Source organism: Ovis aries, chromosome 10 (genome assembly GCF_016772045.2).
Source record: "Ovis aries strain OAR_USU_Benz2616 breed Rambouillet chromosome 10, ARS-UI_Ramb_v3.0, whole genome shotgun sequence".
Taxonomy (NCBI): domain Eukaryota; kingdom Metazoa; phylum Chordata; class Mammalia; order Artiodactyla; family Bovidae; genus Ovis; species Ovis aries.
The window spans coordinates 29,509,315-29,525,883 of NC_056063.1; the positions used below are offsets into that span (position 1 = coordinate 29,509,315).

Consider the following 16,569-nt stretch of genomic DNA (forward strand, 5'->3'; position numbering starts at 1 on the left):
GACTTTCATACTTAAAAAATCAATTTCCCAGAATATGTGACTCATATTAAAGTGCCATTTGCTGAAGGCTGATATAATCTAGAGCACAGCACACTGAAGATACCCTTAATCCATTTACACGGGAAATATACTTACAGCAAAGGATTTTGATGGACGTAGCGTGAGTCGTGTTTTCAGCTTTAATGAAAGATCTCATGCCGATGACAAAAAGATTTCCAAAGCAGGTTATGAAAGCTATAACCCAGACAAATACTCTGAGGATATTGTTAGCCAAGAGGTCCTCAAATGAAGAAATGCCGTCAGTCAAGGGCATACATATTCGGACATGGGGAGCATAGGAGCAGTATCGAAAGTTTTTGAAATAACTAAAGTCAAAGGGAAAAAAGAGTCACTGGACAGCAATGACACAGAGACGGCGCGTGCAGTCCTGTTTGGGGCTGCAGCTGTGGAAGGTGTGTGGCTTCACTAGGCTTGGTCACTTTTGTTTAGGAGTGATTATGGAGGGACAGAGTTCTTCATTCAGTATTACTTTATGCTAGGCAGTCTTCTTCCTTTAAGGTGAAGAGCCTAAAGAACATGGGGATCTGTGGCGGGGACGTGAGAATGGGAAGTCTCCAGGGCTCTAATTTTCCCTGTCACATTGGGTGGTTCTCTGGGGGTGTTATAAGAAGTTGATGGTCATTGTGAAACTGATATTTAACAAACTTTCAGGGGCTTGGGTTTGGGATGTTGATTCTCACTAAAAACATTCCTGTCTTGTGCTTACTTTTAAGTCTATTCCCTTAAACTAGACTTCTTTTCCCTGGTAGGGGCAGGAAGGGAGGGTCCGTGAGACTAGGAAAATTCAGTCTCATGGCAGCGAGGAGGAGAAGCAGCTACACAGATTCCTGGTCAGGGCCTGGAAGGACTTAAACCATTTCGAGAGGAAAATACAGGCTCGACTGTGATTGGTGTATTTATGATCTAAGTGTGTGCAGTCTTCAAGGGTTTAAACTGGGGAGGTCGTTTGGATTTAAGGTCATTCTCCAAACATGTTATTTTTAGGATTTTCTCCCATAAAACTCGTCCTATTTATGTATTCATTTACTATCTCTTTCAGTTCCTTTCTCATCTAATCTTTTTTTTTTTTTCATTTGTTCATTCAATTTTGCTAAACTAGCACGTTAAAGAAAGCTTTACTTTGCCTGGCTTCCAGGCCTCCCGTGATTGGACCCCTGGCTACCCTGATCATTTCACCGCTTCCTGACCATGTTCCCTCCACCCAGACATGTGGGCTTTCTTCTGATCCTCAAACAAGCGGGTTCACCTTCTTCTCAGTGTGCTGCTTTTGCTTTTCCCTCTGCCTGCAAGAACCTCCCCCCAGAATTGCCTCCCTCCATTCAGGGCTGCTTGACTGTCATGTCTCTGACTTCTGGGTGAACCATCCACATTCCCTTCCTTCATCCCTTGAACTCGCAATACTTTCCTTCCCAGCATTTCTTCATCATTTATTTGTTTCCTAGTTTACTTTCTGGCTCCCGAAGCTACATGGAAGCTCCGTGGGGCAGATTCTTCTCTCTCTTGCTAATCCCTGTGTTCCCCCTGGCCTGAGGGAGGCCATAGACACACACACTTGTTAGACAAGCAGATGAGTGGTTTAGCGCTGGGTGTGTCAGCTACCCCCGTCCTCAAATAGCAGTGGTCCAGCCTCTCCGCCCGCTGTGACCAGGGCAGGTGGGCAGGTGGAGGTATTTCAACAAACGATGGACAAGGAAGATGAAAGGAGAATCACTAGGTCACTTAGTAGGGAAGGAGCCACACTGACACACTTTCTGTTAATTTTTGGGTCATTCTTGACCTCAACCCGAGGTTCACATTTAAAGCAGCTGCTTCTCCATCAAGTTCTACAAAGGCTGAATTTCTCTGTTCTAAGAGGACCTCACATTCTGCCCGCAACAAGGAAACGCTAGCCTCATTAAATATTTATCTACTGGAACCACAGAAGGAGAAGTTATGAAAACCATTTGGATGTACATCAAATACTTGTCTTTGGGTAATCAGTCCTGCTGCATAAACATAGACAAAATATTCTCCCCAAAGTGCACCTTCACACTAACCATTTCAGCCACTTGCTGCACCCAACTTGATATCTTACATCGAATCCTCCCTATTGTTGTGGATGACAATGGTTAATTTTTGAAATCAGAACATATAGGTTACACAGTTGATAAAGAAATGATCATGTCATATACACATATATTAACACAACTTACACAGTGCACTTTAGCCAAATATATTAACGTGACTTATCAAAAACTACTATAAAGATGAATTACCTCCATTTTGCAGTGCACTCAGTAACAGAAACAACACCTGGAATTTATATAGCATCTTTCTTCCTAAGGGCTCAAATCTTAGAGTGGCCGACTGCTCACTCATGTGAGGTGAATTAATGTTTCCAGGTCTCTTGAGTACCATTAGCCAGTGACTTCATCTTGTGTAATATGTGGCATTCTGGTACCCTGATCTCTTATTGGGCCTCAATTGGATAAACAGCGTGTTTCCAGAGAGAAGTGTCATTCATGTCGGCACATCATAATATTGAACTCTATTTGAACAGGGACCAAAGGTGACAAAATTAAAAAGTTCTCAATAAAAAAGACTTTTTCTTGCATAAAAACACATTGCAGTGATACATTAGACAGTTTACGCTAGAGCATCTGTAACATTTCACCATATTTTCTTCTCTGTTCTTTCATACATACATACATGTAGGAAAGATTCCTCATGGGTTGAAACATCCGTGTGTTTATATTTGGAATCTCTATCCTTTCCAGGTCTCTGGAAAATAGGCACAATAGGTTTCATGATTTTAGGGTTGAGCTTTTTAATCATTGTTTTCTTTGTCGATCTTAAAAACCATGCTTCAAAATCTTCTGTTATCAATTCAAATCAGGATGAAAATCTTACAATAAACCATCTTAGAAAATTGCCATTTCTATTTCTGCCTCCCATAACTTGGAGTTGATTTTGTCACTTTCACATGCAGAACTACCGTCTAATAATACACTTTCATTCATTTTTTTGATGTAAAAATCGCAGCTGTGATTTGTCTGATTGTGAAATTGGCTCTGTAGCTTGATCTCATAAACCAAACAATATGAGTTACAGGGTTTCAGATAGGGGCTGATATTTTCAACCTGAGAACATTACCAAAGTGAATTCTGTCAGAAGCCAGATTTAAAGAGTCATTTCCTCCTGGCCTACGTGTCTTCAGGGTGGAAAACCATGGGAGTGGTAAGGAGAACTCTGATTCAGGGCAACTGCTTTCTCAGACCACAGTGGGAAGCATAATTCTTTTCACTCCTCCAGCCCCATAAAACGTCCTCAGGGGGCTCCAATGGTAACCCCCAATACTCCTCATTTATCCAGAAGCTTCTTTAAATGTGGATTCTTTGAAGACTCTTTAGGATGACATGATTTAGAGGAGTCTTCATGTTCTCAGGAAATGTAGGTAGAAAGAAGATAATCTGGGAAGACAGAAACCTATTCCTTTTAAGGCTTATTTTGAAAAATGGGTGATTCTCATTCAGTTTCTTTTGGGCAAATCAGGATAAAGATTTCTTGACAAGGTTCCAAGTTGTCCATTGCTCACTGAGACTTTTATAGAGGACTTTGATGGTCAGAAACGAGACTTAGGGAACAACGATTACTATTGAGCAGGGCCCCTCCTACAGAAAACTCTGGAGTCCTTTTTAAAGAATTTTTCTCTCTTTTATTTCTTTTCATCTCTAGCTTTCTTTTGGACTTATCATAGCTTCACTATTACATAGATTATGTGATTATTTGGTGAATGGCCTGTAGTTTTCAAAAGAGCAGAGGCTACTGTATACTGAGTGCCCAAGACAGTGCTATGATTAAGTTGGCCAATAAATGTTTATAAAATAAATGTGTAAATGAATCTTTAGAGAATAGGAAATGAAGCAATAAAGAAAGAAAAGAAAAGAAGAAAGAGACATATGGAGTAAATAGTTACTACTTTGAATTATCTTTCAGAAAGGTGGGATATGTAATGATATTTTGGTTTTTAGAATTCAGTATGTGGTGAGTGAAGGGAAGATCATTTGGTCCACATCCTCAGGTCTTTTTCTTATACTTAAGAACAATGTATTTTATATATATATATATATATATATATATATATATATAATATATATACATATATATTATACATATGTTAATACATATATATTATCATCATCATGTTGGTCTCTTGGTTGTATCTGACTCTTTGCAACCTCGTGGACTATAGCCCACCAGGCTCCTCTGTCTGCAGAATTCTCTAGGCAAGAATACTGGTGTGGGTAGTTATTCCCTTCTCCAGGGAACATTCCCAACTCAGGGATCGAACTCAGGTCCATTGCAGGAGGATTCTTTACAGTCTGAGCCACCAGGGGAGCATATATATATATATATATATATATATATACACACACATATATATATACACACACATATACATATATAAGCATATGCTTCATATATATATATATATATATATATATATATATATATATGTTTAATATTCTAGCTTCTTGAGAGCAGGAACCAAGACTTTTTCATCACTGGATGTTCACTAATACCTACTGAGAGAATCTAAATCCTGTATTAATTTCCAATAGAAAACTATTTAGCAAGAATAAAAAGTGGTATTAAGGAATGGTTTTTGGAATTAAATGAAGAAAAGCTTTTGGCTGAGATCAGGTAAGGTAGCATGTCCTTTGTGAGGGACAAAGAAAAGCTTTGATCAACAATGGCTGTTTATGGGAAAGGAATTGTTGAGGTTTTAAGACTAACTGACAGAGTTCTTGGCACCATTTGAAATCTAATACATTTGAAATTGTAAAACACTAAACAGTATTAATTGTCTGAATGTTCATATTTGTGGAGTAACTTTTTATTTACTGTTTGAAAAGTAAAAAGCATGCTCTGCAGATTGATATCAAGTAGATCATTGTAAGAAAGAAGAAAGGGAAAAAGTAGAGAAGTCTTCAAAAAAATTTTTTTAACCAACTACTTAGTGATGAAACTATTGCAAATTTAAATTTTTGTGAGAACCGTAAGATGAGATTTTTCCATGAGAATCCTGTTTTCAGGAAGGAGCTATGTGTAGCTTCAAACCCAGAAATGGTCTTTATACACTGAATGGTAAAAAAATGAGATTCTGTTTGTCATTTGATAACCATGATATTCACAACTGTCTGAGAATGCATGCTCACAGTAAAAGCCCTTCTGTGTGCCAAACACTCATTTATAAATAAATGTGGTTCTGAGTAAAGCAACCCACTAACATCACAATCAACATACTGTTACATTTCACTTACAAAGACTGAAGTTGTTTAAGACTTCCAAACTGGCTCTTGTGGAGATACAAAAGAGGATTGGACGACAGATTCCTTTTGTACCATTAGAAGGGAGGAGGAAAGAAGCATCAGGATGTTATTATTTTGGAGACTCAAGATGTTGCCATTTAACTCTGATGACGGGGGTGGGAAGAAGAACTTACAGTTTCTGTAGACACTTCAGGTCTTTGAAAATGTGGGGTGGTAGCTCCGATATCATATTGCTCGACAGGTCCCTGTTGGTGACAGTGAAAAACCCAAAGCAATTACAATGAAAATAAATGCCATAGTTGTTACTCCTCACAACTGTCATCATCCCCTTTGACATAACAGAAAATACAATCCACTTTAACCAACCTGAGAGCTTGTTACACAACTAAGCCATGTGATTCAGCCAAACGGGTATGTTTTCCACCACTCTCAGACGTGTGACATTTTGCTTATCCAGTCTCAGTCTGGAATTTCCTCTCAGCTCCTCTCCAACACATTCCCAACCTAGCTTCAAGCTCTACTTTCATTCGTTTCCTCTGTTTTAGGTACTTTTTGTACCTTCAACCACTCATTGTTTCTACAATTCCTATTTGGTTCACATATGTGATACCTTGTTTACCCAACTACATTAGAAGCTTTCTGAGGTCAAGACCAGTGTCTTCTACTTATTTTGCATTCCAACTAAGAGTTTTGACCATGTAATATCCACCCAGATAATCCTGAATGGATAAGTTCACATATTTTTTGTCTATTTTTACATGGTGCTATTATTTTTAGAAGAAATTGAGACTTTAGATCTGACTCTAATAGGGCTGTCCAATCCAGAAACAATAGCAGGGAAGTGTTTCTAGAGAATGTGAAAACAAGATTTGTCAGGGTAAAGAAGGAATCAGGAATCTTTACAAGTCCAAAATATCCTTCTGAGCCAGAGAAGGTGTTAAAGTGAAACAGATGTGAAATTGCCTAGGAGTCAAACAAAAGATCTGTTTCTGATGCTATGGTGCTCCTGATGGATAAATGGGAGTTACAAATAACTGTGAAAATTCTTTCTCTAAAAAAGCTTAGAATTTAAAAACTAGATTATAAGATAAGAAAAGAAAGAAACAAGGGCTATTATGGAAGTACAGATGGAAAACAGAGGAAGGACTCATCAAACTTGGCCTGGGAAATTATAAAGTGTTTGAGCAAAGCTTAATGATTTGTAGAATCCCTTAGAAGAAACAGAACAGCCATCATAGTCAACAAAAGAGTCCAGAATGAAGTACTTGAATGCAATCTCAAAAGCGACAGAATGATCTCTGTTCGTTTCCAAGGCAAATCATTCAATATCCCAGTAATCCAAGTCTATGCCCTGACCAGTAATGCTGAAGAAGTTGAAGTTGAATGGTTCTATAAAGACCTACAAGACTTTCTAGAACAAACACCCAAAATAGATGTCCTTTTCATTATAGGGGACTGGAATGCAAAAGTAGGAAGTCAAGAGATAACAGGTGTAACAGGCAAATTTGGCCTTGGGATACAAAATGAAGCAGGTCAAAGGCTAACAGAATTTTGCCAAGAGAACGCACTGGTCATAGCAAACACCCTCTTCCAACAACACAAGAGAAGATTCTAGACATGGACATCACCAGATGGTTGACATAAAAATCAGATTGATTATATTCTTTGCAGCCAAAGATGGAGAAACTCTGTACAGTCAGCAAAAACAAGACTGGGAGCAGACAGTGGCTCAGCAATGAACTCTTTATTGCCAAATTCAGATTTAAATAGAAGAAAGTAGGGAAAACCACTAGACCATTCAGGTATGACCTAAATCAAATCCCTTATGATTATACAGTGGAAGTGACAAATAAATTCAAGGGATTAGATCTGATAGACAGTGCCTGAAGAGCTATGGACGGAGGTTCATGATGTTGTACAGGAGGCAGGGATCAAGACCATCCCCAAGAAAAAGAAATGCAAAAGGCAAAATGGTTGTCTGAGGAAGCCTTACAATAGCTGAGAAAAGAAAAGAGGCAAAAGGCAAAGGAGAAAAAGAAAGATATACCCGTTTGAATGCAGAGTTCCAAAGAATAGCAAGGAGAGATTAGAAAGCCTTCTCCACTGACCAGTGTAAAGAAATGGAGGAAAACAATAGAATGGGGAAGACTAGAGATCTCTTCAAGAAAATTAGAGATAACCAAGGGAACATTTCATGCAAAGATGGGCACAATAAAGAACAGAAATTGTATGGACCTAACAGAAGCAGAAGATATTAAGAGGTGGCAAGAATACACAGAAGAACTATACAAAAAAGATCTTCATGACCCAGATAACCATGATGGTGTGATCACTCACCTAGAGTCAGACATCCTGGAATTGAAAGTCAAGTGGTCCTTAAGAAGCATCACTGCGAACAAAGCTAGTGGAGGTGATGGAATTACTGTTGAGCTATTTCAAATCCTAAAAGATGAGGTTGTTAAAGTGCTGCACTCAATATGGCAGCAAATTTGGAAAACTCAGCAGTGGCCACAGGACCGTAAAAGGTCAGTTTTCATTCCAATCCTGAAGAAAGGCAATGCCAAAGAATGTTCAAACTACCACACAATTGCACTCATCTCACACGCTAGCAAAGTACTGCTCAAAATTCTCCAAGTCAGGATTTAAGAGTATGTGAACCGTGAACTTCCAGATGTTCAACCTGGACTTGGAAAAGGCAGAGGAACCAAAGATCAAATTGCCAGTATCTGTTGGATCATCGAAAAAGCGAGAGAGTCCCAGAAAAACATCTACTTCTGCTTTATTGACTATGCCAAAGCCTTTGACTGTGTGGATCACAACAAACCATGGAAAATTCTTCAAGAGATAGGAATGCCAGACCACCTGACCTGCCTCCTGAGAAATCTGTATGCAGGTCAAGAAGCAACAGTTAGAACTGGACATGGAACAACAGACTGGTTCCAAATCAGGAAAGAAGTATATCCTGGCTGTATATTGTCATCCTGCTTATTTAACTTATATGCAAAGTACATCATGAGAAACGCTGGGCTGGATGAAGCACAAGCTGGAATCAAGACTGCTGGGAGAAATATTAATAACCTCAGATATGCAGATGTCAGCACCCTCAAGGCAGAAAACAAAGAAGAACCAGAGAGCCTCTTGATGAAAGTAAAAGAGGAGAGTGAAAAAGTTGGCTTAAAACTCAACATTCAGAAAACTAAGATCATGGAATCTAGTCCCATCACTTCATGGCAAATAGATGGGTAAACAGTGGAAACAGTGGCAGACTTTTAATTTTTTGGCTCTAAATCAGTTCTGATGAGATGGATGAAACTGGAACCGATTATACAGAGTGAAGTAAGCCAGAAAGAAAAACACCAATACAGTATACTAACACATATATATGGAATTTAGGAAGATGGCAATGACGACCCTGTATGCAAGACAGGGAAAGAGACACAGATGTGTATAACGGACTTTTGGACTCAGAGGGAGAGGGAGAGGGTGGGATGATTTGGGAGAATGACATTCTAACATGTATACTATCATGTAAGAATTGAATTGCCAGTCTATGTCTGACGCAGGATGCAGCATGCTTGGGGCTGGTGCATGGGGATGACCCAGAGAGATGTTATGGGGAGGGAGGTGGGAGGGGGGTTCATGTTTGGGAACGCATGTAAGAATTAAAGATATTAAAATTTAAAAAATAAAAAACTAAAAAAAAAATAAAAGAAAAGAAAAAAAAAGAAAAAAAAATCACTGCAGATGGTGACTGCAGCCATAAAATTAAAAGACGCTTGCTCCTTGGAAGAAAAGCTATGACCAACATAGACAGCATATTAAAAAGCAGAGACATTACTTTGCCAACAAAGGTCCATCTAGTCAAAGCTATGGTTTTTCCGGTAGTCACATATGGATAAGAGTTGGACTATAAAGAATGATGAGCACTGAAGATTTGATGCTTTTGAACTGTGGTGTTGGAGAAGACTCTTGAGAGTCCCTTGGACTGCAAGGAGATCCAACCAGTCCATCCTAAAGTAAATCAGTCCTGAATATTTATTGGAAGGACTGATGCTGAAGTTGAAAGTCCAATACTTTGGCCTTGGCCACCTGATGTGAAGAACTGACTCATTGGAAAAGACCCTGATGCTAGGAAGATTGAAGGTGGGAGGAGAAGGGGACTATAGAGGATGAGATGGTTGGATGGCATCACCGACTCTGTGAACATGAGTTTGAGTAAGCTCCAGGAGTTGGTGATGGACAGGGAAGGCTGGCGTGCTGCAGTCCATGGCGTTTCAAAGAGTCGGATGCGACTGAGTGACTGAACCAATGATTTGTATAAATGGAGTCAAAGGAGAGCAGGTTTTCAGGTGAGGGTGATGTGGGATCAGAGGACAGAGGCTAAAAATCAGTGACACCGTCAGGAGTCAGTAAGTGGTCTAGCGTGGATGGGGGATAGAAAGGATGGGGAGACATGGAGGAGGTGAGCCCAGAAAAGAGCGTGGAGATAAAATGGGAAGGCTGATAATACTTCCCAAGGCAGCATTTTTCAGAGTACAATTTAGGCATCTGAATCAAGGATGCTTGTAAGAAGAGCACCTTCCTGGGGCCATTCCATAGCCATCACACCTGAATCTCTGGAAGGGGCCTGGTAATATGCATTTAAAGCCAGAATCCCCTGTGATTTCTCTGAACATTAACGTTTGAGAACCATGTTAAAGACTTTGCCTTATCGCAGGCAACAAGCAGGGAGAATGTTAAACAGGACAGTGGCAAAATATGCTCTGGGTTATGGTATGGTAATTCTGTTAGAAGAATGAAAGGTAAAACGAAAAGGCAGAGATGAAGAGGAGGGGGACCTCTGACCCTGGACCAGGTGAGAACTGCTGAGGGTTTAAGGAGGCACTGGCAGGATTTATGGGTTGATGGGATATCAAATGTCAAGCGAAGTAGAAGGAAGGGAGCAGTCTTCCAGCCAGGCTGCCAGGAAGAATGATCATTTGACTAAGATGGGAGAGTGGAGGGGAAGAAGCAAGCTGTGGGGTGAGTGTCATCTGTAAATTAACTTCAAAAGATGGCTTTTGCGGTGCTATCATGACATCCAAGTGTAGACAGGCTGCCAGCTGGTGTTCTGGTCTGGTGCTCCAGGTGCAAGGAGCACATGTGGGTCATGGCTCAGAGGAAAGCCTCAGGTGTGCACAGATCAGAGGGAGCCTGACAACAGAGCAAGAGGACAATGATCTCATACACCTAGAAAACGTCCTGCAAAGTGCTACCTTGAAAAATAAGGTAGTCTTCTGCGTGAAAAGATTCTGAGTGATCTCACCGAAGTGGACTTATTCCTCTCCAGGAGAGGTTTATGGTCATGAAGGCACAATAAAATTATCTAACATTTTTGTCAGCTTAAGAAATATAAATGCCCTGTTCAAGTTCATTCTATTGAGTTCTGAATTTCTTCCATCATGCTGATGCAGTCTGGATTGGAATGAATTATTGGTGGTACTAAAAAAAAGGAAAACTAGCATCTCTTAATTCGGCTCTTTTTTTGAGGGAGCACTTTGCCTAAGTGTAGGATAAGAGGAGGATTAGGAAAAACTTCCAAATGTGGACTTCATATCACTGTTTTCTTAAGTTTGTATAAAAACACATTTTTGTTTGTCCTGGGCTACTCTTCCATCTCACTCCTATAACCCAAATCCACATCCATCCTCCAAGGTCTGATTAGGAATTCCTCTGTGAGAAAGGAGTGAACTATCTTTTATTTTTTGCCATAACATGGTAGCATTTTAGTTCTAATACAGTGCTTTGTACTTTGTAGGTACTTAAAAATAAATATGTGTGGGTTTGGTTTATAGTGCTCATTATTAGATTAAATTATCTTATTCATAAGTGTTTTTCAAATTACTCTTAACTATTTTTCTCAGTCTTTTCTGGATTTCAAAACACGGTATGAAGAATGGGGGAGAAAAGATGATTAAGAAATGGATTTCCATTTTTTAGACTTCAGATCAGGAGAAGGAGATCTCTACCTTATTTGTAATGTCACAGACAATTTTAAACTCCAGTGATGCCCTACTTTGTGGGCCGCAATGAATTAATAGCAAGACAAATGATTTTCAAATGGTTTAGATCTATAAAATATATATTTGAATGGAAAAATGTACATGAGCTCTCTGAATATTTTTCAATGAGCCTAATCCTCTTTCTAGACATTTCTGTTTGCTTCATTTGTTCTAGAAGTCATAAATTCTTAAGGGATAATAAGCATGTTCATTCCTTTGTTTGGTTATAACTAATTAATACTATTTCATCTTTCTAGACATTTCTGTTTGCTTCATTTTTTCCAGAAGTCATAAATTCTTAAGGGATAATAAGCATGTTCATTCCTTTTGTTCATTTCCTAATTAATATTATTTCAGTCAGTTCATTATTCATTCAGCAAACTTCAACTGAGAATTAATTGTACTCCAGCCATCAGAGATAGGATCTGTGAGTTTAAGGGGCCACGGAAAACTCATTTACTCCCAAACACACACATATATGAAATCACCCAAAGAAAACAGGCAGGGAAATCAGAGTAGGCTAAATCCATATCAAGCCCACTGTCTGATTTTAATTTGTTTTCAGGATAGTGCTGGTTTTCTGAATTGATTTTGAATATCAGTCTACAGGATTTTGATTGCTACTAGTGAAAAAGCAGTCTCACTAGTCATTTCGATTTGTAATCTTGAAGAAGCAATCATATTTTTCCTAGTAGACAATGCTACTTACAGTTCTCCTAAATTTTTTAATGAAGAAAATGTCTTCTCTGGAACAAAACCAATTTGATTTCTAGGCAGAAACCTGTAAGACATGGTGAGAGTCAGCACTGTTGGTCTGAGTCTGCTGCAGTAATCATTTCTCACTGGGAGATGCCATTGATCTGGCTGTAATTTAGTAAACCTCAAGGCAAGGCAAGTCCTGGAGTGGGATGCAGGTGGCAGTTTCTCACTGACAGTGTCTCCATACACTTCCTGGCTCCGGGACATGCTGCCACAAGGAACTTGAGGAGCCAAGCGTGGGCTACAGAGCTGCACTTGGTTTGGATTTCGATCATTTTAGAAAGCTTTTCTTTTTGCAACATACACACATGGAATGCCAAATCTGGGCCCTGTTAATGATTCTCAGAGAAGGCTTTGAGAGGATCTTTGAGCAAGGCACCTTCCTTACAAGAAGAAGGCCAGAAAGAGCAAAGCGTGAACCAACCCCATTTGGGCCACAAACGGATTTTAAATTGGGGCTGGGAGAACAGTGGTTTTACATTTCCTCTGTTTGAAATGGAAGCTTCTAGGACAAATGGCAAAAAAGAGGGGGTCGGCGACTGACCGCCTTACAGAGGTGTTAACAAATGAGATAATGAGTGTGAAAATGAAGTCTCTCAGTTGTGTCCGACTCTTTGCGACCCCATGGACTGTAGCCTACCGTGTTCTCCGTCCATGGCAAGGGTACTGGAGTGGGTTGCCATTTCCTTCTCCAGAGGATCTTCCCAACCCAGGGATCAAACCTGGGTCTTCCGCATTGTAGGCAGACGCTTTACCATCTGAGCCACCAGGGAAGTCACCAAATGAGTATGAAGGTGACTCAAAAGCTACATGGAGCTATGAAATAGAAGGCGTGGGTGTCACTCATGTAGCTCTCCAGCGCTCTCTCTCATTATCCATCTCCTATGTGGGACACCTTCTTTCCTTACTGAGTATGCTAGTCTTCAATCTGATTGATTAGTTTGCAACCTGGCAGTAGCTTTGTCTCAGTCTGTTGGTGAAAAGTGGTTGGACTACCACAAATGGATATACAATGATTTTTCTTTTCCAACTACCCATCTAAGCAACAAACATTACTAAGCACTAACTATATATGGAGAATTGTGATGAAAGCAAAAGCACATTTTTGCGTTTTTAAGCTTTTAAGCCACACAAATGTGCCAGTTAACCGATCCATCTGCCTTCCTGCCCTCATAAAAAACATAAAAGAGCAATCAGAATCTTTGACCTACCAGAATATGTTTGAAATTCTTCTCCTTAGAATAAACTTTTTTTCCTTTAAAGAGAGAAATATTAAGTGATGTGTCACTGGCAGCAACACTAACCACTTTCACACACATTATCTCATTTCCTTGGTGACCATGGTACCAGGTCCGCTGGGAGAGTACACAGAAATAACAACTGCCCTCAGAAAGAAGGAAGCTTAAATGGTTGGCAGCTAATCATAAGGCTTGGCCCCACCACCCATGCGTGCATTTTCCAGTACTGTAGTTTCAGACCAAGGCTGTAAGCAAAACATACTTTGAAATTCCTTGTCAATGTTTTCTTTTGATTTCCAAAGCTGCTAAATTTCCCCTCATTCACCGTTGTATACTTACAGCACTGTGAGAGAACTGCACGACAGAAAGGTGGAATTCGTGAGGAATTTTATCCCGTTGCCTTCCAAATCCCTAAAAGGCATGGAGGGAACAATTTTTTTTTTAATGTTTCTGCACAAATCATAAGTTTAAAGCCATTTGTCAGTGATGTAACAGTTTCAAACTTTATTTTTACTTCATTCCAATTTTTTAGGCTTTCCTCCTAATTATTGCATGATCAGTATAATTAATATTCTGCTTCTTTTCCCCTTCCAATTAACGTTAGAACTTAAAAAAAAAAAAACTGAGCGAAAGGGCAGCCCACTATTTAGTGACTGTTTCTCTATGCTGGATATCATGCTATTAATTCTCATAATGCTGCCACCATAATAGCAGCAACTCCATTTATTGGGCTTTCCCAGTGTCAGGTGCTGTTCTGCATGAATAACACACCCTCCTGAGAAGCTGGCATTATTACCTACCATTTGAGGTAATAATTTGAGGAATCTGAGGACTTTGGAAATTCACTTTTCTTCTGGTCGCACAGCTACTGAGTGGTAGAACTGACCCTCTAACTCAGATCTGCCTGACACTTAGACATGGCATCACAGATGGTTAAATTCTCATGTCCTCCCAACATCAGGTGGATATTTGTGTCTCTGTTTTGTTGAAGGAGAAATTCAGTCTAGTTTGCCTTCCAAATACTGGATTCCAGAGTCGGGATGCAAACTCCAAGCCATGTGATAGAAAATGTCCATTCTTTCTACCTCCCTCTGTGGTGCTGATGCTGAAAGCAGTGTTGCTCCAAGGGTGCCCAGGACCAAGCCTCAGCATCACATGGGAGCTTGTTAAAAGTTCAGATTCCCAGGCTCTACCAGACCTACTAAATCAGAAACCCTAGGACTGAGGTCCAGCCGTCTGTCTGAAGTCCCTGAGCTATTTGTGATGCCTGCTGATGCTGGAGTAGCCCTGGGGGAGAGATTACGCAGGTGAGCCTTACGACAGTAGCAGCCACGTCGTTAGGGCACAACCTCAGGAACACCCTGACATGACCGCTCCCAGCAGCGCCAAGGAATGACAGGGTCGGCTGTTCTGCCAAGTCTCCTAATTCTTTTTATGATCGGCGTCCTACAGTCTTCCAGGTCCAGACAGTAGCTATATTGCTGCCTCTGAACCTTCCTCACACTCACACTAAAATGACCAATTCCTTTGTATTGCCTTTAAAATCCTATTTTACTTTTTCCATCTTAGAACATCTGATGTTTAATGTTTCAAATGTCTACATTGTCGTTAATTAACTTACCCTTAATATAAATTCCTATTTTAAACCATCTTGGAGGACTTGAGGGAACTCAACTTTTTTTTTTTTTCTGCTCTTAAAGTACAGCAATTACAAATAAACACTGTGGTCCCTTGAAAGTCCAAATACGACTTCCCTGGTGGCACAGTGGATAAGAATCCTCCAGCCAATGCAGGAGACATGGGTTCAATCCCTGCTCCGAGAAGATTCCACAGGCTGGGTAACAACTAAGCCCGTGCACCGCAACCAGCGAGCCTGTCCTCTGGAGCCCGCGCTCCACGTGAGAGAGGCCGCCGCCACAGAGGAGCCCCCTGCATGCTGCAACTAGAGAAAGTCCGAGTGCAGTGTCAAAGATCCAGCACAACCAAATAAATAAAATTATATAGGAAACGGATTTAAGCCCGGAAGGGACATGATCAGATTTTGGTTTTAGAAAGAAAAGCACAGATGAACTCTCTGTGTAATTGTGAATTAACTGCAGGGCTAGCTTTCTGAATCTGGTCAATTAATAAATCAGCCACTAAGCTTGTACTCACATCCAGTTGAGCTGAGGCATTTGAGCGCACATCTGCTTGGGAAGGACTTGTAAGTTGTTGTTCACCATGGACCTTTACACGCAGAAAAGGTTGATTAGAAACAGAAATGACATGCCACTTTAGGGACGGTGTTTTCACTATTTTCACAACTGGAAAACTTGCATGTTAAAATCAATATATTAGGATGAAAACCATAAACATAACTACCCCTTCAAAATGGTTTCTAGATACACATGTGGCATGGATAAAAGAGCAGATGTCAGAGAAACTATGGATGCATAAGTGTGATACATAACCTAGGAATAAATTTGAAACAGTATGACTGTGAGAGGAAACAAAAGTATATTGGGTAATAGTTTTGAAGTTCATGGTAATTTTCCTTGTAAACTTCAAAGTTATGATCATTACCAGCATCATACAGCCAAAGTTTCGCTTTAAGAGAAAAGCTAATCATTTATGACATTAAAAGGTCACATTGGAAACTGCATTAAATCTAAGAATTGATGACAGTGGGGAGGGGGGACATTTGGGGAAAAAGACAACTCATGAGAACATTAAGTTGCACGATTAATTTATGATATTGTGATATCCCATTTCACAAATGGAAATTTATGATATTGGTTTTCACAAATGGAAAATTAACGATGCTATATGATCAGTTGTGTAAAGGAGCATAATAATCCCTTGTTGATAAACCATCCCAGTCTATTAATAAACACTGAAAATGTAATGATGAGAAAAGTTTAGTTGCTAAGACAAAGATTCTAGAATTTTCAGTGACTCTTGCTGGGCAAAGACACATTTTCCTTTGTTAAAAAATGTAGTTGGAGCTGAACTCTGAGGAGATTCTGACAGATTTAAATGTAGTAAGAAGATAAAAATGAATACTATCTTTGGTCAACCATGGCAAATAAAAACATGCCTTAAAACTAAAAGGAATGAAAGGAGATTAAAAGGAAATGAACTAGTAGGCTTAAAATATGCCATGAGCCATGGCCAGGAAGT

At 39.8% G+C, this 16,569-nt stretch overlaps 1 protein-coding gene across 1 annotated transcript in view; it reads right to left on the reverse strand.

Annotated features, from left to right (window-relative positions):
• Nucleotides 1-16,569, reverse strand: part of RXFP2 (relaxin family peptide receptor 2) — a 61,966-nt gene that overhangs the window by 9,879 nt on the left and 35,518 nt on the right. The window contains exons 9-15 of the mRNA XM_060394050.1: nt 15,565-15,636; nt 13,750-13,821; nt 12,123-12,194; nt 5,546-5,617; nt 5,364-5,435; nt 2,749-2,820; nt 136-365 (exon numbers count right to left, since the gene is read on the reverse strand). Coding sequence (XP_060250033.1) covers nt 136-365; nt 2,749-2,820; nt 5,364-5,435; nt 5,546-5,617; nt 12,123-12,194; nt 13,750-13,821; nt 15,565-15,636 — 662 coding nt within the window. The remainder of the gene's footprint in view (nt 1-135; nt 366-2,748; nt 2,821-5,363; nt 5,436-5,545; nt 5,618-12,122; nt 12,195-13,749; nt 13,822-15,564; nt 15,637-16,569) is intronic.